General features: G+C 42.0%; 1 protein-coding gene across 1 annotated transcript; it reads right to left on the bottom strand.

Moving 5' to 3' along the window:
• Window positions 1–305: 305 nt before the first annotated feature.
• On the bottom strand, window positions 306–27,953 carry LOC145765708 (putative peptidylglycine alpha-hydroxylating monooxygenase 1). Its single transcript, XM_082577532.1, has 10 exons — window positions 27,944–27,953; window positions 27,641–27,733; window positions 25,351–25,483; window positions 24,477–24,564; window positions 17,466–17,529; window positions 17,297–17,384; window positions 15,644–15,861; window positions 7,303–7,444; window positions 2,848–3,037; window positions 306–1,675 (listed from the first exon to the last, which is right to left on the bottom strand). Exons 1-10 carry the CDS (start codon window positions 27,951–27,953, stop codon window positions 1,469–1,471), a joined length of 1,233 nt encoding a protein of 410 aa, XP_082433658.1. The 3' UTR covers window positions 306–1,468.
• Window positions 27,954–27,973: the final 20 nt, after the last annotated feature.

The following is a 27,973-nucleotide window of genomic DNA, read 5'->3' on the forward strand; positions in this document are numbered from 1 at the left end:
GCATGGTCCAGCTGTGATACTGTTTCGGCTTCATTTAGAAAAGGAAAAGCAAGCTTTCTTAACCTTGTGAAAAAAGCTGATGAACTGAAAGATTTGTCGGCAGAAATGAGCGATGTTTGGGCAGACCAAGCTAAAATTGCAATGTTAGCAGAACCAATCTTTGTACCAATGTATGGTGGAAAGAAGTTTGACACCTTAACGAAACTCAGGCTAGTTTCAAAAGTATTGCCTAAGTCAGTTATTGTATACATTAATATTGTATATTTCTCACTGAAGATCACTTTATATTACCCTAGTACAGAAAATTAACGAACCACATGTACTGTATTAACAAAACAGCAATTTTGCACGAATCTCAAAAACATTGCATTTGTGCATACGAGTGTAACACTTTAACTAAATTAACGCAGAAGAGAGGCAATTCAAGATAATTTCTTTGGTCTTCTAAACATCTCTGTAATAAGTTATTATTTCATATACCATCCATTATTAATTTTATTTTAGACATAGAAAGTATATGGAGATGGCAACCAAAGGTGTGTTGGAACCAGAAAAAAAAATTCACCAACAAGCAGAACAGCTTATTATACCATGCTCTTCGTGCACATCATCAAATAACCATATGGAAATTGTTAAGCAATAGGGAAATAGAGTCAAGGAAGAGGAGTGGGGCTGGAAACTTGAAGACAAGAACTATTCTCCAATAATGAAGAACAATGAAGCTGCTCCAGAGTGTGTCCTGCAGGTTATAAGTTGCAAATACCAATTAACGAAGAATCAATGTGGTACAAATAGATGTTCATGTAAGAAGCATGGCCTGAGTTGTGTAACAGCATACAATGGTTGTCATGGTGAAGGATGTGAAAATAAAGAGGTAAACAGTTCTTCAGTTCAATGTTTTCCAACGATTTATTTCTTGGACAATCAAGCTTTTAGTCAATAAAGGTGAGTCTAAGTATAAAACGCCATAATTAACTACAACAGAAGCAAGTCATGTGACCATCATGTTAGTTGTATGGAGTGACTTTAACTATTTACATGTCAGGTGACATGCAGTCAGATCAGATATTTTATATCTTAAGATTAATGTTATTAATTCTAGATACCCGAAGTTTACGAATTACTTTAAACCTCACTAACTTTTTAGTTAAGTACGTCATTGGTTTTTCAGTAGAACAACTGAAATGTCAAAATAATTCTTTCGATTTCAACTTTGAAGCAATTTTAATACGTAAAACTGTCAACGATATGAAAAACTGACATAACATACAATAAAATGAACGTTACTCATAACTTGAAGTTGATTGTTGGTACAATTTGTGAAAACTGGGAGGAGAAGGTTCACACAGCTCGAAGCTGCTGGTTTTCGTCTGATTCTCTTCAAGAGCAGCTGTCGTCATAGATCGAGAAAAGAATCAGACAAAAACCATGCAGCTTCGAGCTATGTGCAACCTTCTACTTCCAGTTTTCATAACGCTTTTGTCAAATATTCAGTGCCATGCTTGGTAATTGTTTTTCTTTTTATCAAACGGATATTCCCACACTCAGTATATTCATCTCCTGCTGCGCCCGAATAAATCCAGTACATGAGATAGAAATTGCACATTTCGTCAGTATGCTTTGAACCAATTCGGATCACATGATCGCTATTATTTTCCATGACGCAACGGGTTACCTGAAATGTGCATGGTTACAAAAAGTAAAGAATTAACTTTCATTAATTTTTATCCATCAATATTTTATGCAAATATTGGTCAACAAAATGGCGACAGAAATGCTACAACATAATATGAAAGTTGAAATGAAAGACAAACCAAACACAGTGCTTTCATCTATTCAGTTTGTTTTTATTTTTGACTATCATGAGAAGAACAATGTATGCCAAAAGTAGCAGAGATCTGGAAACAGGCAGAATCAACAAAATTCGAATGTTACGAACTGGATAACAATCAGAGACTGCATCAGTAAGTTAGATGAGAAACCATGTGATAGAGTGTTTCATGTAGGTCTGAAAGTTGGCGGCTTCATGTTTAAATTATGACTGTACATTGATATACTCTTACGTGAACTTTCTTTTTGTTGAGTTATTTTTTCAATGAGAAATTGCAGTCAATGGCATTAGAACGCATTACGAAGTCAAACTGACTTTATTCTCAAACTGACTGGTTTGAGAATAAAGTCCTTTGCAGAACACATGACGTATTGAAATTTTAAATATTTATGGACATTTTGGCGAGAAATCGCTTTTATTTTACCCGAAATGCTGACAAATAATTCTCTAATTCTTGATGTTTTTAAAACTGTAATGATTTTTATAATCAAGCTTCAATTCGGGATCCTTTATAATATGATTCGAAACTATTGTTATCTCAATGACCCAATTGGCAGTTTACACAAAATCGCTCAATACGCTGCATGTGTTTGTTTTATGATTGGGGCCACTTGAAGCCGAAGAGAAAGTCTCGTTTACTGCGAACAGCGTTCCTCTACAATGTTATGATTTGAAAATTCCTCGCACTTGTCATCGCTGCAATCAACAAGCATTTGATTCTAATGAGAGGTCAGAAGCCCACAACAAGAAAATTCAAAGGAATACCACAAGAAAAGTGAAATTATCAGAGTACACGATAGTTATCCACAAAAATAATGCTTCGTCTATGAAAATAATATTGGATAATGCATTATGATGTAATAATAAGACTACAAAGAGTCACAAAGTGTTTTCTTCTGGTTTTCCGGTTTTTGGTTAGTATCTGAAATGATCTCAGGCCCGTGACAAAAGTATCTCCCTGCCAACGTTACTGTCAATATACAATACAAGTTTTGAAATCATCTTTCATATGTTACCATTTTGTCTCCGTGCTTTAACGTCAGATTTTCATTTTCTATGCGGTAAAATGTCTGAGGCAGTTGAGGGTTCTTTTTACCAATCAGAACCCATTCCTGATTGCGAATTCTGTAACTTAAAACTTGTCTTCCCAGCTCGTGTGTGTGAACACGAAAAGCAAACGGATGTAGAATCGTCCATCTTTTGTATCTGAAATACAACAAATCAACAAAGTTTTACTAAAAAAAAACAAAGATGTGTATATTTTGACTAATTTTCATTCACTTTCGCTGGAAAATAAAGAAAAATTGAACGCTATTGACTATTGAGCGCTTATACGACAATCAATGAAGAAAAATTGAACGCTATTGAATTTTAAGCGCTTATACGACAATCAATGAAGAAAAATTGAACGCTATTGATCATTGAGCGCTTATACGACAATCAAGGAAGCGCACGTGTATCACGTTTGTGTTTCGATCTGGTTATGGCATAATCAATGAGATGCCAGTTTTTGGAGCGGGAGTGCATCTATGATGTTTTGTTGCGAGTAGGAAGACGAAACAGAATGTTTGTAATAGCTAGGCCATAAATAGAACAGGTTTTTAGAAGAAGACCATTGCTATTGCACTTTCCTATACCATGTTTTCCAATAACACCATTCCAGACCTGGTGTTCACAAATAACACGGCATTGAAATCGCCAAGAATGAATAACTTCTCCGATTTTGAAATGAAAGAATAAGGAAGTTTGGTACTTCATATAAATTTTCATTTGCTTCAGTATTGTTGGACACGGTAAAAGTGCAATCACTAATCAAACTGGCACTGTTTTTACCCAGGAGAAGCTACATTCACTGCCATTAACCTCATCAGCGTTTTTGCTAGCTTTTTCACATGAATAGACTTGATGGCAAATCCAACACCAGACTCACAGCGATCGTCCATACTGCAACCACTCCAGAAGAATGTTTAGCCGCCTCCTATTTCAGACAATTGTTCTGAATCTGCAAAGGGGGTTTCACTTAAGAGTAGCAATATCGATGTTGTAGCGGGCTAGTCTCTGGCCACAAGAGTGGTTCTGCGACCAAGTCTTGTTGGAGTTTGGGTTGACAACCGATCTTCTTCATCGTGTGTCACACTGCCGTAGCCCAGAGCACCACGAAGGTCTTGCTCTATCGTTGACCTCGGCCAAATCCTGTGCAGTGCATCTTGCTTTTAGATTTTTAGAGCATTCGTGTAGATGTTGCATCGTTTGCTCCTATCCGCATTTGCAGCTTGTGCTCCGCATGGAAGATACTTGCATACGTGTAATGCAATACGTATACATAAATACATGCAATACAATATGAATACATGTATACATGTGATATAGATACATACATACAATCAATAACACATGAATACAGCCTCAAAACCACTGTGATATAAAAAAATGATCAACATGTAAATATCTTCAAAAAAATGTGAACAAAAAATGGGATACTTCAGTAAATGGAAAGAAAATCATTTTCGGGTTAAGCTACCTCACTGCCCTAAAACTCTTGTAGCTTTCTTACTACCAAGATGTGTGTTACTCAGTGTTGTAAATAGGTGGGTGGTTTGTGTTTTACTCAGTGTTGTGAATAAGTGGGTGGTTTGTGTGTTACTAGTGTTGTGAATGGGTGGGTGGTCTGTGTGTTACTCAGTGTTGTGAATGGGTGGGTGGTTTGTGTGTTGCTAGTGTTGTGAGTGGGTTGGTGGTTTGTGAATTACTCCGTGATGTGAATGGGTGGGTGTGTTGTGTATAGGTGGGTTGTTTGTGTGTTACTAAATGTTGTGAATGGGTGGGTGGTTTGTGTGTTACTCAGTGTTGTGTAGAGGTGGGTGCATTCTGTGTCACTCAGTGTTGTGAATGGGTGGGTGGTTTGTGTGTTACTCAGTGTTGTGAATGGGTGGGTGGGTGGTTTGTGTGTTACTCAGTGTTGTGAATGGGTGGGTGGTCTCTGTGTTTATCAGTGTTGTGAATGGGTGGGTGGTTTGTGTGTTACTCAGTGTTGTGGATGGGTGGGTGGTTTGTGTGTTACTCAGTGTTGTGAATGAGTGGGTGGTTTCTGTGTTACTCAGTGTTGTGTATAGGTTGGTGGTTTGTGTGTTACTCAGTGTTGTGAATGGGTGAGTGGTTTGTGTGTTACTCAGTGTTATGAATGGGTGAATGGTTTGTGTGTTACTCAGTGTTGTGAATGGGTGGGTGGTTTGTGTGTTACTCAGTGTTGTGAATGGGAGGGTGGTTGGTGTGTTACTCAATGCTGGGAGTGGGTGGGTGGTTTGTGTGTTACTCAGTGTTGTGAATGGGTGGTGGTTTGTGTGTTACTCAGTGTTGTGACTGGGTGCGTGGTTTGTGTGTTTTTCAGTGTTGTGAATGAGTGGTGGTTTGTGTGTTACTCAGTGTTGTGAGTGGGTGGTGTTTTTTGTGTTAATAGTTTTGTGAGTGGGGGGTGGTTTGTGTGTTACTCAGTGTTGTGAGTGGGTGGGTGGTTTGTGTGTTACTCAGTGTTGTGAATGGGCGGGTAGTTTGTGTGTTACTCAGTGTTGTGAATGGGTGGGTGGGTGGTTTGTGTGTTACTCAGTGTTGTGAATGGGTGGGTGGTCTCTGTGTTTATCAGTGTTGTGAATGGGTGGGTGGTTTGTGTGTTACTCAGTGTTGTGGATGGGTGGGTGGTTTGTGTGTTACTCAGTGTTGTGAATGGGTGGGTGGTTTCTGTGTTACTCAGTGTTGTGTATAGGTTGGTGGTTTGTGTGTTACTCAGTGTTGTGAATGGGTGAGTGGTTTGTGTGTTACTCAGTGTTATGAATGGGTGAATGGTTTGTGTGTTACTCAGTGTTGTGAATGGGTGGGTGGTTTGTGTGTTACTCAGTGTTGTGAATGGGAGGGTGGTTGGTGTGTTACTCAATGCTGGGAGTGGGTGGGTGGTTTGTGTGTTACTCAGTGTTGTGAATGGGTGGTGGTTTGTGTGTTACTCAGTGTTGTGACTGGGTGCGTGGTTTGTGTGTTTTTCAGTGTTGTGAATGAGTGGTGGTTTGTGTGTTACTCAGTGTTGTGAGTGGGTGTTGTTTTTTGTGTTAATAGTTTTGTGAGTGGGGGGTGCTTTGTGTGTTACTCAGTGTTGTGAGTGGGTGGGTGGTTTGTGTGTTTCTCAGTGTTGTAAATGGGTGGTGGTGTTTGTGTTAATAGTTTTGTAAGTGGGGGTGGTTTGTGTGTTACCCAGTGTTGTGAATAGGTGGGTGGTTTGTGTCTTACTCAGTGTTAGGTATGGGTTCGTGGTTTGTGTTTTACTCACTGTTGTGAATGGGTGGGTGGTTTGTGCGTTACCCAGTGTTGTGAGTGGGTAGGTGATTTGTGTGTTACTTACTGTTGTATATGGGTTGGTGGTTTGTGTGTTACTCAGTGTTGTCAGTGGGTGGGTGGTTTGTGTGTTATTCAGTGTTATGAATGTTTGGATGGTTTGTGTGTTACTAGTGTTGTGAATTGGTGTGTGGTTTGTGTGTTACTAAGTGTTGTGAATGGGTGGGTGGTTTATGTGTTACTCAGTGTTGTGAATAGGTGGATAGTTTGTGTCTTACTTAGTGTTATGTATAGGTTCGTGTTTTGTGTGTTACTCACTGTTGTGTAAGGTGGGTGGTTTGTGTGTTACTCAGTGTTGTGAGTGGGTAGGTGATTTGTGTGTTACTCAGTGTTGTGTATAGGTGGGTGCATTCTGTGTCACTCAGTGTTGTCAGTGGGTGGGTGGTTTGTGTGTTATTCAGTGTTATGAATGTTTGGATGATTTGTGTGTTTCTAGTGTTTTAAATAGATGGGTGGTTTGTGTGTTACTTAGTGTTGTGAAAGGTTTGGTGGTTTGTGTGTTACTTAGTGTTGTGAATGAGTGAGTAGTTCGTGTGTTACTCAGTTATGAGAATGGGTGGCTGGTTTATGTGTTAAGCAGTGTTGTGAATGGGTGCGTGGTTTGTGTGTTTGTCAGTGTTGTGAATGGGTGGGTGGTTTATGTGTTACTCAGTGCTGCGAATTGGTGGGTGGTTTGTGTGTTACTCAATGTTGTGAATGGTTGGGTGGTTTGTGTGTTACTCAATGTTGTGAATGGGTGGGTGGTTTGTGTGGTATTCAGTGTTGTGAATGGGTGGGGGGTTTGTGTGTTACCCAGTGTTGTGAATGGTTGGGTGGTTGGTGTGTTACTGATGTTGTGAATGTGTGAGTTTTTTGTGAGTTACTAGTGTTGTGAATGGTTGGGTGGTTTGTCCAATGTCCAATGTTTGAACATGAATGCAAAAATGATTTCTTTAGTCTTTTAAATTCCTGGTTATCAATTTGAAAGTCATTTATCGGAAATGTGATGATGATTAAGTTAGTGAATTTGTAGATACCAGGTTATTTCGACAAAATCATAATAGTATAGCGTTTTCTGCTACAAGGAAATTCTTGTATCGAATTAAACCCACCTGCAGTATATGTCAAAATTGCTTTTGGAGTGAGGTAAAACATAATCAAATTGAGACAGGGATAGGTACATGCCAGCTATCTTCGGTAGCGGTTCTGTCGTGGCTTTGATTGTGAGTCCCGTGTCTTTGATGGCTTGGTTTTCTTGGAGTAAAGAACCCAAATGAAAATCAGGACCAGTTGAACTTGCTTCAGGTGCAAGTTAGTGGAATTGTTTGCTTTAATTCGCCAACCAACGAGAAAAATATTGGTAGAATGTATGGTGCATGGCCACATACGGTGGATACTTAGGCCATGACAATGTGCAACGCATTAAGTGTGATTGATGGCTAGTCTGTTACATTTGATAATAGTCAGTATCGCCAGTATAAGTTACTACTCTGAGAGCAGTTAATAATATAGTACAGTTGCAGTAGCCTATACAATATAGTATAGTATGCTGTAATTATATCAAAACAGTATAGTATATTGTAATAATATTTACACAGTATATTATATTGTAATAATATTAACACAGTATAATATGTTCTATTATTATCAAAACATTACAGTATATTGTAATAATATCAAAACAGTATAGCATATTGTAATAATATTAACACAGTATAGTATACTGTAATAATATTAACACACTATAGTATATTCTAATAATATCAACACAGTACAGTATATTGTAATAATATCAATACAGTATAGTATATTGTAATAATATCAATACAGTGTAGTATACTGTATAAATATCAATACATTATAGTATATTCTAATAATATCAATACAGTACAGTATACTGTAATAATATCAATATAGTATAGTATACCGTAATACTATCAGTACAGTATAGTATGCTGTAATAATATCAATACAGTATAATATACTGTAATAATATCAATAGAGTAGGTTATAGTACGCTGTAATAATATCAATACAGTACAGTATATTCTAATAATATCAGTACAGTATAGTATGCTGTAATAATATCAACACAGTATAGTATGTTATAATAATATCAATACAGTACGGTATACTGTAATAATATCAATACAGTATAGTTGCAGTACAGCCTATGTAAACAGTATCTTTTATATAATTTTGAAATACTTAACTACAGTAGATTGTGGCACTTTCGAAATTAGTAAAGCATCTGGTAACACTAGTAACAAGAAATACGTATATTTGTCAGAAAATTATGGAGTGCTAAAGTGATTAGAGATTCAGTAATCGCACTGTGGCAATTTAGTTTCTCATATTTATCATTTTATAAAGATAAACAAAAGTGTATTAGCTTCCAGTTATTATTATTAGCTACCACGTTCAAAAGGCCTGTGTATGTAGGTTGCAAGGATACTGCAGATCAATGGTCTCAAATGTGTAACCCAGGACAACGATTTGGTGCAGCCCACAATGTATTTTGGAACGCAATTGATTGAGTTTCGCTTTTAGCAGCATGATCGTTGCTTACTTCACAGTGTAGATTCTAACGATCTTTTTAAGCCTGATGCTGCGAGTTAGTTGTGGCAATATCGAATTACACGAGCTTTCGGAACACAGTTCCCCTAGTCATGTGCTATGACGAATGGTGTTGACTTCAGTGAGTGTTTTTTTATGTGGCTCTTTGGTTTAGCTTGAGCTTGAGGTTCCTGTGCTGTTAGGCGCTATTGCAGTGAAATTTTGTTGAATCAATTGTTAGTAGATTAGGTGACGTAGTTCTTCTCTTTAGGCACGGTTGTTGATTTTTGGATTTTGCCTGCTGATAAATATGGCCTCTTTGAAACGTAATTGTACCGCGTCATTTTTTCTGGCAATAATTTTAAATGCAAAGTCGGCGTGGCACTGTTGTTGATGATCAAAGACCGAACTTTTATCTGAGCTAAGGTGTTCTTTGATGCGGGAGTGGAGTGAGCGGATCGTGCTGCCTATATACCTTTTCCTGCATTTTTTGCATGTGATCTTGTAGACACAGTTCTTGGTGGTACACATGTGGTCGTTCCGTAGTTGGCAGTTTTGCATCCGGCAAGGTTCGGATTTTTGTGGTTTTTTAAGTGCGTTTCGGAGGGTTCGTGAGCGTCGAAAGAGGCGGACTGGCAAGTCTAGGTCTTTGAAGACTTTCTTTATTTTACGATCCGCGTCGTCGCTCATATAAGGAAATTTGAAATGTATTGGGTTGTATGGTGTCTGAGGTGGGGGTTGTCTGCTTTGTCGGTGTCGTCGTTGTCTGGGTGGTTGCTTAAGAAAGTTCTTGGGGTATCCGTTTTTCCTGATTGTCTTTTCGAATTCAGTCCGGTGTGGTGCTGCTTTATTGGGTGAAGAACATCTATCCCTTCTTTTCTGTATTTTGTTTAAGAGTATGGTCTTCTTACTGCTTGTGGGTAGGGCAGAGTCGAAGTGTGGGAGTAGTTTTGCCTTTGCTTTTTTCTGGTAGAACTCGTGGTGGACTGTGCCGTCTTTGTCGATTTTTATTGTAAAGTCCAGTAGTGAGATGGTGTCGTCTGCTATTGCCAAAACTAACTCGCAGCATCAGGCTTAAACAGATCGTTAGAATCTACACTGTGAAGTATTTTGAAGCATTCAAATAATTAACAATCACTGTCACCATTCAAGTGTCGCTTACGCTTCTATACAGTTGATTTAACCCATTAACCGCTGACGTTGCGTTGCTGCAACGCTTACTTTGAGCCTCCATAAACGCATTTTAAAAGCAACCTTCTATCTAAAAAAATAAATATTCTTGTCATTTGAACTCTAAATAAAGTGTTTAAAACCTTATTTTAAAAAAATAATTTTTTTGTTTACTTAAAATCATCGTTCTTTTACGACACTTTTCACGCATTTCGAGCGCATTTTGTTAGTCGTATTTCAATATGCATTAATTCAATAAAATAATTTCAAAAATTGGCTTAAAGTATAGTGTAGTGATGCTAGGACATACCAGTGTAAGCACATCTTCTAAATGTGTGAAGAGCCGGAGATATTTAAGTGCAAACTTTGCTGTACCATTTCTGCAACGTCGGCGTAAAACCGATATTTTATTATGCACTATGCAGTGTTGTAGACACGCACCGTTATTTCGTAGAGATGCTGATTACGGGCGAAAACTTCTGTTTGTTGGCTAGCAAAGCATTTACGAAACAATAAAGTGACAATTGACCTGATTTGCAAATGATTTCTGAGACTTACTAGCCAGTAACCAGTTGTCCAACTCTTAACGATACTTAGTTGTCTTATTGATGGCTTGACCGCAAAAGAGCAGGATTTTGTTTTCTGTCTCACATGGTACGCATTACGTTACACTAAATAATGTCTCGCCAGAAGTTTTTTGCTGTAGAGGAGGTATTACGGTAGCCGCTTTCGAAGATATAGAATATTGTGAAGAAGATGAAATTGACATGGTCATAGCACCACCAGATCCTGCTGTTAGCGACGAAGATGGACGAAAACGATTTGACAGAAAGTCGTCGTCGTCGTCGTCGTGTGAGCCTCTGGGGCCGAGGGTCTATCCTTTTACCACCCCAGATTCACGGTGTTCCCGGACTACACTGGAAGGCTACAGGAGAGCAGCCAGTCTTTGGTTTCATCATCCATGACACGCAGACCTTCCACTCCGTTAGGTGGTTTGAAGATGGAGCAGTCATTGATGATGTGGTCTGCGGTCTGTTCCTCGGCACCACATTCACAGGAGGAGGAAGAGGTCATTCTCCATTGGTGCATGGTTGAGCGGAAAAGCCCGACGCCCGTACGGAGACCGTTGAGGCGCACCCATGCCTGTCTTGGTAGTGTCAGGCCGATGGGGCGTTTGTCGGCGTCGGGGATGAACGAATAGAGTCTGGTGGTGCTTGACTTCCATTCAGAACTCCATTTATGGTCCGCCCAAGTAGCCGCAGAGATGTCTTGTTCATCAGCTTCGTTGATGAGAAGTTGAGCGGCTGGCACGAATGGGTGTCTTGATTTCAGTCGACGGGGGCGCTCGTTTGGGAGAGCAGAGATCTTGTGGTGGAGAAGGTAATTGGGCTCCAGTGCCCGTCGACCGAGGGACAGAGTGGCTTCTTCGCGACGAAGCTCAGCAGGCTGGATGCCAGCGAGAATGGGGAGATTGTCCAATGGTGTGGGACGCAGGCATCCGGTCACTGTGCGCAGGGCGCTGTTTATGGCAGTGTCGATGTTATGACAGTGAGCACTGCGGCACCAAACAGGTGTACAGTACTCTGCTGAGGAGTACACAAGGGCTAAGGCTGCTATACGCAAAGTGTCAGCCCTCGCCCCCCAGCTAGAGCCTGCCAGGCGCTTGAGTAGCGCAGCACGTGATGTCAGTTTCTTGCGCAGTGACACCAAATGGTGGCGGTATGTGAGCGATCTGTCCAGCGTCACCCCAAGATATCTTGGTTCGGGGCAGAAGGACAGAGATTTTCCGTTGTTCTGGACGTGTAGCTCACGATCAGCTTCCCGATTGTGGAGGTGGAAAGCTGCTGCCACAGTTTTGGTTTCGCTGAGTTTCAGTCGCCAGTTCTGGAGATAAGCTGAGATGGTTTGCATGTCCTGGCTCAAGGTGTCTTCTAGATTTTCCCACGACTTTGTGGAGTGGAGAATTGCCAGGTCATCCGCGTAAGCGTATTTTGCGGAGACCGTAGTTGGCAGGTCGTGGGTGTAGATGTTGAACAGAAGTGGAGCCAGGACCGATCTCTGTGGGACGCCGTTTTTCAGGCGTCTCAGTCTGCTTCGCCGTGAGCTACCGGTGGTGAGGGTGAAGCTTCGATTCCTGACAAGTTCCATAATCATATGAACCATATGTCGGTCAGGAAGCAGGTGAAGCAGCTTGCAAGTAAGGCCGCGATGCCATACGGTGTCATAGGCAGCTGTGAGATCTAGAAAGACAGCGCCGGCCTTCTTTTATGCCTCAAAGCAATCCTCGATGTCTTGGGTTAAGAGTGTGATCTACGGTGGATTTTCCGCGCCGAAACCCAGCTTGCTCTTTTGGAAGGAGCGGGTCGATGATTGGGTTGACGCGGGCATAGATCAGTCTTTCGAGGATCTTGAAAGGAACACAGAGGAGGGATATCGGACGATAACTCCTTGGGTCCTCTGGTGGCTTGTGAGGCTTAGGCATCGCAACTACTAAAGCTCTTCGCCAGATTTTTGGGATTGTGAGGTGGTGCAGGCAGGAAGAGAGGAATTTACATAACCAGGACTTTAGGGCATGGCCAGCATGGAGTACAAGCTCAGGGCAGATCTTATCCGGCCCTGGAGACTTGTGTGGTTTCACTAGGCGGAGGGCGGTGGCGAATTCCTCTGGAGTGAAGTCTCCAGAGATTGTTTCTTCTTGTGGTGTTTCCACTCGCCACAGGGCAGATACTTCCTTGGCAACAAGGCGGGATGCCTTGCGGTCTTTTGTCTTGTAGACCCCGTTCTGCACTAGCTGTGAAGCGATAGCATTAGCAGAAACGGGGCACTGACGAGGGGAGTTTGCTGAGCGCCCAGTGAGGTTGTTGATGATGCTCCATACTTTGCGGCTTGAGTGTGAGAAGTCGATGGTTTGGACAGCTTCGTTCCATCGCTCAAGCTTCTTTGTCTCCAGCCGCTCAAGTAGTCTGGTGGCGGCGGTATTAGAAGCAGCACCACTTGTGGCGCCTAGGTATGAGCGATAGAGAGCTTCACACTCAGAGTCCCAGCATGGTGTATAGCTGGTTCGATGGCCACGTGGTATTGTGGCCTTTGCCGCAGTTATTATGGCATTGCAGAAGTCCTGGTATGCCTCGTCTGCGTTGCATGTTTCAGTCGATGGTAACTTTGCAGCAGACTCATTGATCAGGAGGCTGTATTGATTCCAATCGGCTTTTTTGAAGTTCCATCGCTTCACCGGTGAACTCGGGACAGGAGCCACAAGTTTTGGGGCGATGATGAGGGACGGCCGGTGTTGGGACCGCGGGAACTTCTCAAGCACACGTCTGTCTGGAAGAGAGCTGTCGACACTTGCGAAGGCCAAGTCAGGGTTTGTCCCTGTTCCCCAGCGGCCGGAGTGGAAACTGGCTGGTTCCTTTAAATTGAATAGGAGGGCAAGATGGTTTGTAGAGGCCCAGTCAGCCAGCAATTCTCCGTCGCTGCTTGTGTTGCTGTAGCCCCAGTCGATGTGCTGGCAGTTGAAGTCGCCAGCGTAGAGACCGGGGAAGGGGAACGTTGGAAGGGATGGTGGCAACATTCGCGAGGGTGGGGGCTTGTAGATGTTGACGATGTTATAGTCTGAGATACAAATGCACACCCACTCAATCTCGGCGTCAGTTGGAGATTGTTCGACAAAGGTCCACTTCAGGCTCTCATGCACAAACGTGGCAATGCCGTGCTTCCTGCTTAAGGTAGACCCGGCTAGCGTGTAGTTGGGAATAGCTAGCCTATCTGCAGAGGTGCAGTGGGTCTCTTGGAGGAGGATGACGAGTGCCCGGTTGGTTGGGCAAGCTGCTCCACAACTTTGATCTTGCTTGTTGTGTAGCCTTCTATGTTGAGCTGCAGAATGATGGGGCGTCTGAACTTGTCCATTGCCCCTTGCAGCTGTGCCGTCCGGGTGGAGGCTCTTGGTTGACAAGTTTCGTTTGGCATCTGCTTGGGTGCAGATGTTACTCACAGGATGGGGCACGAGGAGCCACTTGTCGTCCATCCTTGTCAAGAAAGTGAAGCAGTGCTACCAGACGCTGCAGGAGAGATTCAAATTCATTGCAACCCAGTACAAAGTGATGATGTGCCAACGACCCCAGTTCCGAAGAAATAACGCAGCTTATCGGAAGTAAAATGGAGTAGGAAAAAGGCTTCTTTCTTATCTTCTCCTGTAAGCAAAGAAGCTGTCAAGCTGGAAGATTTGGAAAGGAAATTGCTCGGAATAGAGTTTCGACGACAAGTGACTGTGAAAGTTTGAACTCCAAACGCTTTGCAATCTCTGCCACTGGCCGGCGGCGCCCAAGTGTTTTTGCTCTTGAATATAGGATTATATAGCCGACCAAGTAATTCTACATCGCACCACTTTCTAAAAAGTATTCCCTGCAATAAAAAACGTCGTTACAGACAGTATCACAGCCAAACGCGTTTTCTTTGTTGGATGTGTGACGTTCCTCTTCATGAGCACTGCATGAATTGTACCACAAAAACAGGCAATAATCCAAAGTAGATGTGTTCAAGGACATTGTGTTTTATTGAGTGCATTTTTGTGTACTTTTATTACTCGTATGTTTTTATGCCACATGATTTCTTATTGTTTGCAATTGTGAATAGAAAACTATGTTTTCGCACTTGACTAAAATATGGTCTTAGAATTTTATATGTTCAGAAGAAACAAAGAAACAGTCAAAAGAGAGACGCAGAAGACGCAAAGGGAAAGGAGTCTTAACACTCGATTAGTTGAACAATTAAAAAAAATTATCGCTTAACCGCTGACGTTGCGTTTCTGCAACGCCTCAGATTTTGTATAAACAAACAAAAAATTGTCAATTTTTTTTACTAATTATCTAAACTGGAAGGTTGCTACTAACATATCAGAAAATGAAAAAAAATTAACTTCTAGAAAAAGGTGCGGCGTTTAAGCGCTACTTCTTCTTCGTCGTATGAGCTTTCTTCCGGACTATATGTTTGGGCATGATGTCATCAGCCACTCGACAGTCTCGTCATCCAGGGCTTTCAGTCCAAGCGTTCCGTGTGGTGGTTGATGGATTGGGCAGTCATGGACGACATGATCTACTGTCTGATCTGTGGCACCACACTCGCATCCCGGTGAGGAAGCCAGGCCCCATCTGCACAACAAGCGATACTGTCGCGCCATATTGTTGCGTAAGAAACACTCATATTGTTACATTTCAACCACATTGCCATCTTGTGACGTCATCGCAATAGTAACCTTTGGAATTTGCGACAGTCAGTTTCTTCAAGGATTTAGTTTTTTCCCGCGCTTTTTGAAAATCGGTCGCAAGATTTTTGTTCTTCAGGTCAAAGTCGTTTTTTTTTATTATTTTCTTTTTTTTATTCTATTTTGTTCTTTTTTGTTTTTATTTTTCGTTTGCATTTTTTACCGTGTTATTTTATATCTACAATTTCTGTTGTTGCGATCTTTCGTTCTGGGTAAGTTCCTCTTTTATGGCATTGTCACCGTGTTGTGTTGTTTATTGACTTATTGTGTGCAGCGGCCCTTGGGTTAATTTACAAGTATTCATTAGGCCCTCAGAGGAATTTGTATTTGCGACAAACTGTAGGTAAAGCTTTGAAACTATTTTATCGTATAGATATGTGCTCAGATTTTTTAAGTTATGAGAATTTGCAAAATACACCTTTTATAATATCAGTGCAAAAGAGAATAGTACGACCTTGAAAACTAACCATTTGCTGCTTGTGCTGACTTGATGTGCACGTTTAAAACCAAGTACAATTTGTTAGTTCCACGTCCGACTTTAAATCCTGTGTCTTCTGGCAAGTGAAATGCTGGTGCATCTTTGGCCCAAGCCCATAAGATCCGGAAGCCAAATTTGCAGATTGGGCCGCTAGCGTTCACAGAATTTGATTTGTGTGGACCAAATTCCATTTCACCACCGCATTCCCTAAACATTTTAATTTTTCAGAAACCTTACAATGTTTGAGCCAACATTTAGTTTTTGTTTCTATCCTTTCTATATTCGTTTTCAACACATTTGCAACACATCTGCAACACGTTTGCAACCGCTTTCAACACATTTGCAGCACATTTGCAACACATTTCCAACACATTTTCAACACGTTTGTAACACGTTTGCAACCATTTTGCAACACGTTTTCAATACATTTGCAACACATTTGCAACGCCGTTCAAATTACAAATGCTGCATCTTTGGGGATTGTGCTTTAAAGCAATTCAGAACATTTTGTAGTCAAGGTTTTAAGTAGGGCTATTTGAAAAAAATTTTTATTGAAAGTCTCTAATAGTTTTGTTTCCATTATTAGACACTCTCCACATTGCTGTGTTGTTCTATGCCTTGTCCAGTTGCGACAGAGCTTGTACGACGCCTGGTCCAGTTGCGACAGAGCCTGTACGACGCCTAATCCAGTTACGACAAAGCCTGCGCGACGCCTGGTCCAGTCGCGACAAAGTCTGTTCGACGCCTGGTCCAGTTGCGACGGAGTCTGTTCGACGCCTGGTTCAGCTGCGACAGAGACTGTACAACGCCTGGTCCAGTTACGACAGAGCCTGTACGACGCCTGGTCCAGTCGCGACAGAGCTTGTACGACGCCTGGTTCGGTTTCGACAGAGCATGTACGATCCCTGGTCCAGTTGCGACAAAGTCTGTACGACGGCTGGTCCAGTTACGACAGAGCCTGTATGACGCCTGGTCCAGTCGCGACAGAGCCTGTACGACGCCTGGTCCGGTTTCGAGAAAGCCTGTACGACGGCTGGTCCAGTTGCGGCAGAGCCTGTACGACGCCTGGTCCAGTTGCGACAGAGCCTCTAACGACGCCTGGTCCAGTCGCGACAGAGCCTGTTCGACGCCTGGTCCAGTTACGACGGAGCCTGTACGACGCCTGGTCCAGTTACGACAGAGCCTGTACGACGACTGGTCCAGTTGCGAGAAAGCCTGTACTACACCTGGTCCGGTTTCGACGGAGCCTGTACGACGCCTGGTCCAGTTGCGACAGAGCCTGTACGACGCCTGGTCCAGTTGCGACAGAGCATGCACGACGCCTGGTCCAGTTGCAACAGAGCCTGTACGACGCCTGGTCCAGTTGCGACAGAGCCTGTACGACGCCCTAAAACAGCACTTGATTTGACAATATTCGAGAACATGGGTATTGGGTATATTTCCACAACACAGAGCTGCCTGCTATGTTGGATTTGTCGCACAATGACATCGAAAGCAAGAAGGGTAATTGTTTTGTACTTGGTCAGTTGGTCAGTACGGACGACAAAGTTTATTGTTATTGCTAGGAAAACAATTGACATTTAGAAACGTTTCTTTAGTAATTACTTGCAGTGGATGGAAAACACTGTTTTTAATTCCTTACCAAGTTGACTCCCATGATCCCGGTTCGTTGCAAGCATACAAAAGCATGTGATGGGCAACACTGGACACAGCATGCGGAATGAATTGAGCTGAAAAATTGTCGGAGTGTTTCGAAAAGCACACTGGTGTAACAAAATAATTGAATACTGATTCACTGATGTGCTACTTACTGATGTACAAGGATTCAAGGCTTTCATGCACAAGAGACCGACTTACGCAGAGATAGGTATCGTCCTAAATGATGTAATACATGAATGAAATCAATTATTCTTTACTTAACATTTGAAAACTATTTTGAATATTTTTATCGTTTTTAAATCCTCTTGCCTGGTCTATGCATAAGAACCAACGCACAATAACATTTCCAGTCTAATCTGTTCATAGCAGAAGAGTTGGTACTTCATCACTTTTATAATCCTGTAGCAGAAATGGGGGAACTTGGTTGTTGTAGCATTACCAACATTACAGGTATATTGATTAAGGTTAAGGTCAACTTTTAAGAATGGGGGCACTTGGTTGTTGTAGCCTTACCAACACTATATTGATGAAGATGGATGTAAAACAGATTTCTTTTGCCATCCTACCAATACATAGATACAACCCGCCTACAAGAACAAACCTGGCCCCTTGGCACAACATGTGATGGGAACAATTAGACCTCGGGTGCAACAAATGGTGGAAAGTATTGGACATCGGATACAACAAGTGATGGGAAGCATTGGACTTTGTATACAACAAGTGATGGAAAGCATTGGACCTCGCGTACAACAAGTAATGGCAAGCATTTGACCTCGGGTGGAGCAAGTGATAGAAAGTAAAGGGCCCCATGGCACAACAAATGATGGGAAGCATTGGACTTCGGATACAACAAGTGATGGGAAGCATTGGACTTTGTATACAACAAGTGATGGAAAGCATTGGACCTCGGATACAACAAGTAATGAGAAGCATTGGACCTCGGGTATAACAAGTGATAGAAAGTAATGGGCCTATTGGTACAACAAATGATGGGAAGCATTGGATTCCGGATACAACAAGTGAAGAAACGTATTGGGCGTCGGATACAACAAGTGATGGGAAGTATTGGACCTCGGATACAACAAGTGATGGGAAACATTGGACCTCGATGCAACAAGTGATGAGAAGCACTGGACCTTGGATACAACAAGCGATGGAAGTATTGGACCTTGGATACAACAAGTGATGGGTAGCATTGTACCTCGGGTACAAAAAGTGATGAAAAGTATTGGACCTTGGGTACAACAAATAATGGAAAGTTTGGGTCCCTTGGTACAACAAATGATGGGAAGCATTGGACCTCGGATACAACAAGTGATGAGAAGTATTGGACCTCGGATTCAACTAGTGATGGAAGGATTGGACCTCGGATACAACAAGTGATGAAAAGCATTGGATTGGACCTTGATACAACAAGTGATGGAAAGTATTGGGCCTTGGATACAACAAGTGATGGGAAGTATTGGACCTCGGATACAACAAGTGATGGAAAGCATTGGACCTTGATAAAACAAGTGATGGAAGTATTGGACCTCGGATACAACAAGTGATGGGATGTATTGGGCCTCGGATACAACAAGTGATGGGAAGCATTGGACTTCGGATGCAACAAGTGATGGGAAGTATTGGACCTTGGATACAACAAGTGATGGAAAGCATAGAACCTTGATACAACAAGTGATGGAATGTTTGGGTTTGTAGATGTTGACGATGTTGTAGTCTGAGATGCCAATGCACACCCACTCAATCTCGCCATCAGTTGGAGATTGGTCGACAAAGGTCCACTTCAGGCTCTCATGCACAAACGTGGCAATGCCGTGCTTCCTGCTTAAGGTAGACCCGGTTAGCGTGTAGTTGGGAATAGCTAGCCTATCTGCAGAGGTGCAGTGGGTCTCTTGGAGGAGAATGACGAGTGCCCGGTTGGTATGGGAAAGCTGCTCCACAACTTTAATCTTGCTTGTTGTGTAGCCTTCTATGTTGAGCTGCAGATTGTTGGGGCGTCTGAACTTGTCAATTGCCACCTTGCAGCTGTGCCGTCCGGGTGGAGGCTCTTGGTTGACAAGTTTCGTTTGGCATCTGCTTGGGTGCAGATGTTACTCACAAGATGAGGCACGAGGAGCCACTTGTCGTCCATCCTACAAGTGATTGAAATCATTGGACCATTAGATACAACAAGTGATGGAAGCATTGGACCTCGGGTACAACAAGTGATGGGAATTGGGAAGTATTGTACCTCGGATGCAACAAGTGATGGGAAGTATTGGACTTCGGATACAACAAGTGATGGAAAGCATTGGAACACGGATACAACAAGTGATGGGAAGTATTGGGCCTCGAATACAACAAGTGATGGAAAGCATTGGAACTCAGATACAACAAGTGATGGGAAGTATTAGACCTTGGATACAACAAGTGATGGAAAGTATTGGACCTCGGGTACAACAAGTGATGGAAAGTAATGGGGCTCGGATACAACAAGTGATGGGAACTATTGGACCTCGATGCACCAAGTGATGGGAAGTATTGGACCTCGGATACAACAAGTGATGGGAAGTATTGGACCTTGCATACAACGAGTGATGGGAAGTATTAGACCTAGGATACAACAAGTGATTGGAAGCATTGGATGTCGGGTGGAGCAAGTGATGGGAAGTATTGGATGTCGGGTGGAGCAAGTGATGGGAAGTATTGGGCCTCGGATACAACAAGTGATGGGAAGTATTAGACCTCGGATACAACAAGTGATTGGAAGCATTGGACCTCGGACACAACAAGTGATGGGAAGCATTGGTTGTCGGGTGGAGCAAGTGCTGGGATGTATTGGGCCTCGGATACAACAAGTGATGGGATGTATTGGACTTCGGATACAACAAGTGATGGGAAGCATTGGACCTCGGGTACAACAAGTGATGGGATGTATTGGACCTCGGATACAACAAGTGATGGGAAGCATTGGACCTCGGATGCAACAAGTGATGGGATGTATTGGACCTTGGATACAACAAGTGATGGGAAGTATTGGACCTCGGATACAACAAGTGATGGGAAGTATTGGACCTCGGATACAACAAGTGATGGAAAGTATTGGACCTTGGATACAACAAGTGATGGGGTGTATTGGACCTCGGATACAACAAGTGATGGGAAGCATTGGACCTCGGATACAACAAGTGATGGTAAGCATTGGACCTTGGATACAACAAGTGATGGAAGAATTGGACCTTGGATACAACAAGTGATGGGAAGCATTGGACCTCGGATGCAACAAGTGATGGAAAGTATTGGACCTTGGATACAACAAGTGATGGGAAGCATTGGACCTCGGATACAACAAGTGATGGTAAGCATTGGACCTTGGATACAACAAGTGATGGAAGAATTAGACCTTGGATACAACAAGTGATGGGAAGCATTGGACCTCGGATGCAACAAGTGATGGAAAGTATTGGACCTTGGATACAACAAGTGATGAGAAGTATTGGACCTCGGATACAAAAAGTGATGGAAAGCATTGGACCTTGATAAAACAAGTGATGGAAGTATTGGACCTCGGATACAACAAGTGATGGGATGTATTGGGCCTCGGATACAACAAGTGATGGGAAGCATTGGACTTCGGATGCAACAAGTGATGGGAAGTATTGGACCTTGGATACAACAAGTGATGGAAAGCATAGAACCTTGATACAACAAGTGATGGAATGTTTGGGTTTGTAGATGTTGACGATGTTGTAGTCTGAGATGCCAATGCACACCCACTCAATCTCGCCATCAGTTGGAGATTGGTCGACAAAGGTCCACTTCAGGCTCTCATGCACAAACGTGGCAATGCCGTGCTTCCTGCTTAAGGTAGACCCGGTTAGCGTGTAGTTGGGAATAGCTAGCCTATCTGCAGAGGTGCAGTGGATCTCTTGGAGGAGAATGACGAGTGCCCGGTTGGTATGGGAAAGCTGCTCCACAACTTTAATCTTGCTTGTTGTGTAGCCTTCTATGTTGAGCTGCAGATTGTTGGGGCGTCTGAACTTGTCAATTGCCACCTTGCAGCTGTGCCGTCCGGGTGGAGGCTCTTGGTTGACAAGTTTCGTTTGGCATCTGCTTGGGTGCAGATGTTACTCACAGGATGAGGCACGAGGAGCCACTTGTCGTCCATCCTACAAGTGATTGAAATCATTGGACCATTAGATACAACAAGTGATGGAAGCATTGGACCTCGGGTACAACAAGTGATGGGAATTGGGAAGTATTGTACCTCGGATGCAACAAGTGATAGGAAGTATTGGACTTCGGATGCAACAAGTGATGGAAAGCATTGGAAGACGGATACAACAAGTGATGGGAAGTATTGGGCCTCGAATACAACAAGTGATGGAAAGCATTGGAACTCAGATACAACAAGTGATGGGAAGTATTAGACCTTGGATACAACAAGTGATGGAAAGTATTGGACCTCGGGTACAACAAGTGATGGAAAGTAATGGGGCTCGGGTACAACAAGTGAAGGAAAGTAATGGGGCTCGGATACAACAAGTGATGGGAACTATTGGACCTCGATGCACCAAGTGATGGGAAGTATTGGACCTCGGATACAACAAGTGATGGGAAGTATTGGACCTTGCATACAACGAGTGATGGGAAGTATTAGACCTAGGATACAACAAGTGATTGGAAGCATTGGATGTCGGGTGGAGCAAGTGATGGGAAGTATTGGATGTCGGGTGGAGCAAGTGATGGGAAGTATTGGGCCTCGGATACAACAAGTGATGGGAAGTATTAGACCTCGGATACAACAAGTGATTGGAAGCATTGGACCTCGGACACAACAAGTGATGGGAAGCATTGGTTGTCGGGTGGAGCAAGTGCTGGGATGTATTGGGCCTCGGATACAACAAGTGATGGGATGTATTGGATTCGGATACAACAAGTGATGGGAAGCATTGGACCTCGGGTACAACAAGTGATGGGATGTATTGGACCTCGGATACAACAAGTGATGGGAAGCATTGGACCTCGGATGCAACAAGTGATGGGATGTATTGGACCTTGGATACAACAAGTGATGGGAAGTATTGGACCTCGGATGCAACAAGTGATGGGAAGTATTGGACCTCGGATACAACAAGTGATGGAAAGTATTGGACCTTGGATACAACAAGTGATGGGGTGTATTGGACCTCGGATACAACAAGTGATGGGAAGCATTGGACCTCGGATACAACAAGTGATGGTAAGCATTGGACCTTGGATACAACAAGTGATGGAAGAATTGGACCTTGGATACAACAAGTGATGGGAAGCATTGGACCTCGGATGCAACAAGTGATGGAAAGTATTGGACCTTGGATACAACAAGTGATGGGAAGCATTGGACCTCGGATACAACAAGTGATGGTAAGCATTGGACCTTGGATACAACAAGTGATGGAAGAATTAGACCTTGGATACAACAAGTGATGGGAAGCATTGGACCTCGGATGCAACAAGTGATGGAAAGTATTGGACCTTGGATACAACAAGTGATGAGAAGTATTGGACCTCGGATACAAAAAGTGATGGGATGTATTGGACCTTGGATACAACAAGTGATGGGAAGCATTGGACCTCGGATACAACAAGTGATGGAAGAATTGGACTTCGGATACAACAAGTGATGGAATGCATTCGACTTCGGATACAATAAGTGATGGAAGAATTGGACCTCGGATACAACAAGTGATGGGAAGCATTGGACCTCGGATGCAACAAGTGATGGAAAGTATTGGACCTTGGATACAACAAGTGATGGAAGCATTGGACCTCGGGTACAACAAGTGATGGAATGCATTCGACCTCGGATACAACAAGTGATGGGAAGTATTGGACCTTGGATACAACAAGTGATGGGAAGTATTGGACCTCGGATACAACAAGTGATGGGAAGTATTGGACCTCGGATGCAACAAGTGATGGAAAGTATTGGACCTCGGATGCAACAAGTGATGGGAAGTATTGGACCTTGGATACAACAAGTGATGGGATGTATTGGACCTCGGATACAACAAGTGATGGGAAGTATTGGACCTTGGATACAACAAGTGATGGGATGTATTGGACCTCGGATACAACAAGTGATGGGAAGTATTGGACCTCGGATACAACATGTGATGGGAAGTATTGGACCTCGGATACAGCAAGTGATGGAAAGTATTGGACCTTGGATACAACAAGTGATGGGATGTATTGGACTTCGGATACAACAAGTGATGGGAAGCATTGGACCTCGGATACAACAAGTGATGGAAAGTATTGGACCTTGGATACAACAAGTGATGGGATGCATTGGACCTCGGATGCAACAATTGATGGAAAGTTTTGGACCTTGGATACAACAAGTGATGGAAAGTATTGGACCTCGGATACAACAAGTGATGGAAAGTATTGGACCTTGGATACAACAAGTGATGGGAAGTATTGGACCTCGGATACAACATGTGTTGGGAGGTATTGGACCTCGGATACAGCAAGTGATGGAAAGTATTGGACCTTGGATACAACAAGTGATGGGATGTATTGGACCTCGGATACAACAAGTGATGGGAAGCATTGGACCTCGGATACAACAAGTGATGGTAAGCATTGGACCTTGGATACAACAAGTGATGGAAGAATTGGACCTTGGATACAACAAGTGATGGGAAGTATTGGACCTCGGATACAACAAGTGATGGGAAGCATTGGACCTTGGATACAACAAGTGATGGTAAGCATTGGACCTTGGATACAACAAGTGATGGAAGAATTGGACCTCGGATACAACAAGTGATGGGAAGCATTGGACCTCGGATGCAACAAGTGATGGAAAGTATTGGACCTTGGATACAACAAGTGATGGAAGAATTGGACCTCGGATACAACAAGTGATGGGAAGCATTGGACCTTGGATACAACAAGTGATGGGAAGTATTGGACCTCGGTTACAACAAGTGATGGGAAGCATTGGACCTTGGATACAACAAGTGATGGGAAGTATTGGACCTCGGGTCGAGCAAGTGATGGAAAGTATTGGACGTCGGATACAACAAGTGATGGGAAGATTTTACTACAAAACATCTATTTGATTCTTTGGCATCAGTATTATTGAATTAATTGTCACTGGCTTACAAATTTAATTACCAATCGTTGCTTACGTAATTAATTTGTATGTTCGGCAGTTTCAACTTCAGAGTTTTTTCGCTTGCTTTGGGAATGTGATGATCAGTTCTCGTTTTAGAATTCCTGAAATCCAATAGAAGTAATTCATTATAAAATCTTTTTGGTGCAAATGAGGATGATGACCTTTGCTTGATGTGTTCGATTCATGGAGAAGTAATGAAATTATATTTCAACATTTTATTATAAAAAAAGTAACTCCATTAAATTGAGAAACTTTTCAGGAATAGAAGAATGAATAATAAATGAAAATGAAAAAGCAACATCCTTCTAGTTGAAATAACTTTCAAAAGTAAACTTTTAATATTCGATGTGATATTTTCCAATTCCGTAATTTAAAATACAGAGTCTAAAAGTTAGAGCAATGTTGCAATGTGCATTTTATTGCCGCATTTTAAGCTTCAGGCTACGTTTTATTTATGTTCCATTTTCTGTTCCATTTTTTCAGTTTCAATGCTGCGTCCTTAAACTTTACAACTATGTGAGCACAACAAATAAATCTAAGTTTGACATTGAAAACGTTGATTCATTTCAAGTTCATCCACTTAGTAGTAATTCAAAAAGAAAACTTTAATTGATCATTATAACCGTGGACCACTGATGGATACTGACCAACGTCTACTCCACAGGTTGATGCAAGAACTCCACAGATGAATTATAGGAAACGAAGTTGGAATTGACAGAAATTCAGCCAAACTTGGATTAAGTAACTGAGAAAGCTCGAATTAGAAGTAAAATTTGCAATTAAATTTAATCGATTCCACAGTGGTAGCTTCCGGCTAGTTCTTGTATTGTGAAGTGATGACAATAACTATATTTGAAAAACATGAACAATGTTACACAAGACTTTACTTTTCATCATCATGGTTTTGCTTCTTTGATCTGTCGTCGCTTGGCGTCTTCAAGTAGCCGAAGTCTTCGTTGATTCCAGGGTTTGATGGAGTTTGATCGATTTGCTGGGAACTTTCGACACTTTTTAAAGTTTCTTTTGAATAGAATAAAATTATTTTTCACAATTATAAAACAGAGTTGCCAAACTACCCATTTAATTACAATTTAAATGTTCTACAACAAACTCATTTGAAATGTATACGCTAGACTAAGTGACTAGTTTGTTAGTTTTAATTCTTTGTTACATCTTTAATTTTGTTTATCCTCTATAACAGCGTGGTCCAACTGCAGGCCTGCAGCCAAACCTGGTCCCAGAGCTCCGTTTTTTTGCCTCTCGAACAGATAGTCAGCCTGCTTTAATCTAGCAATATCACTTCAATTTTTGTTTCTTTGTTATTTTAATTGACAAAAGATTTGTGAATGATTCTTTGTGATGCATAACAACACTACTTTCTTCAAAAAATTTCCCCATGGGCGTGAGAGTTAGTACACAGCCCCCAGAGCTTCAACTCCGATTATGTGAACTTCAGAACGTTCCGTTTTTGTTGTCAAAGGAAATAGAAAATCCTGCAAGCTTTTGGAAGTTAGTGTTGAAGGAAAAGTTCCCCGGCCCAGGGCCGGATTTAGGTGATGGGGGCCCGGGGCACTTTTAGATCGGGGGGCCCCCCGTGCAAAAAGATTTTTTGCGCCTACGGCTCGAAAAACCACATCTACGTCTACAGTAGCATTAATGCAGCACTGCACAGCATTTTGCAGATACTTCATAGGCTGAAAGCAAAAAAATAACACAAAATCACAGTTTTTTCACGTAGGGGAGCCCGGAGCACCTGCACCCTCTGCCCCCTTAAATCTGGGCCTGTGTAGGCCACTCGATGTTTGAAAGTACATGCATTTGCGAATGTACGTTTTCGGCAATGAACGATATTGAAACCAAAAATTGAAATCAACTTGGAAACGAGGCTCTTTACGCTTGTGTTCGCATGGCCACAACTACGATTCTTGTGGATACCAACGCTATTGTTTAAAATTAAAATCCAAAGTTGATAAAGTTAAAGATGATCCCCCTTTTAGAGTGACACAAGTTGTAGAGGTTTTAGAGAGTAGTAACTATATGCCATAGGCTATGTATAATTTGCTAGCAATAAGCCTATGAATCGCTATTTAAAAACATTGGCCCGCAAGATAAAAAAAAATGTTTATGGCCCGCGATGAATTAAAAAAAGTTGGACCACTCTGCTCTATAATGACGTTTCCACTAAAAGTTTACTAACAAAACATGAGTAATTTTATTTTGTGCACAAGTTGATGCAAGATTTATAAGAAAATTTTACCAATCTCGACTTTGACTTTGATTAAGTGATAGAGCGATTTAAATTTATTAATCAGGCTGCATTGACAATTTAATTTGCACTTGTAAAGGTGAAATTAAGGTTATGGTTTTAGTTATTTTCACGTTATGGTTTTATTTATTGTCGTTCTTCAACTGCTGGAGTCTTACGACAGGACTCATTTTTCATTTTACAGAAATTTACGAAGTTGTATCATTATTACTGATCAAAACTATAATATTCCCAATTGCAACTTACGGATGCGAAACATGGACAATGAACAAAACAGACAGAAGAAAGATTGACGCATTTGAATTGTGGTGTTGGAGAAGGTTACTGCGTGTTCCTTGGACAGCCAAAATAACAAATGAGAAAATTCTTGAACAAATTAAACCGGACATATCCCTAGAAGCTAGAATCGTCAGGCAGAAACTTTCATATTTTGGCCACATAATGAGAAGCAAATCAATGGAAAAAGACATCATGCTTGGTTTGGTGAGCGGAGGAAGAGGAAGGGGGCGCCCAAAAACAAGATGGCTTGACACGACTGTAAATGACAGTGGTATGGGAGTGCATGAATTGAAGGAGGCTGCGTGGGATCGAGAGATGTGGAGAAAGATGACGTATAGAGTGACCGAGAGTCGTAAACGACTGAACGGATGATGATGATGATGATGATGATGATGATCATTATTACACGAATTATTCTCACTGAGTTATGCTAGAAAGAACACAATCAGTATCGTTTTTAAAGTCTTCGATTTGACCCGACCAGGAATCGATCTCAGATCTACCAACACTGAGCGGAAGGCGAATCCACCCGGCCAATCAATTAATCAGTTGTGTAGGCAGCCTTGGCGCTCTGGCACTTAATCTATGTACGTCGCCAATTCCAGAATCATGCTGATTGAAAAGTGACATACCTTGTGTTTTTCCAAATGTGTCTTTTGTCAAACCCGAATGATCAAAATCTTGGTTATTTTCAAGTTTATCTTTTGCATCTAAGTCTTGGCTGCCTTCATTTAAAGAATTGTGAACAAGTGAAAATAAATTTTCAACACTTATAGAAGTGTGTAGTGAACATAAAAAAACTAATAACACCAAACGCATAAACATCTTATCCCTGCAAAGATAAAAGTATGATCTACACCAGTGGTTCACGACGTTATCCATGCAAAGATAAAAGTATGATCTACCAGTGGTTCAATTTCACTTTACCTCGGTACCTGTCGACATAGCCCGCAGTATCGCTTTAA

This window comes from Aplidium turbinatum, chromosome 2 (genome assembly GCF_918807975.1).
Source record: "Aplidium turbinatum chromosome 2, kaAplTurb1.1, whole genome shotgun sequence".
NCBI lineage: Eukaryota > Metazoa > Chordata > Ascidiacea > Aplousobranchia > Polyclinidae > Aplidium > Aplidium turbinatum.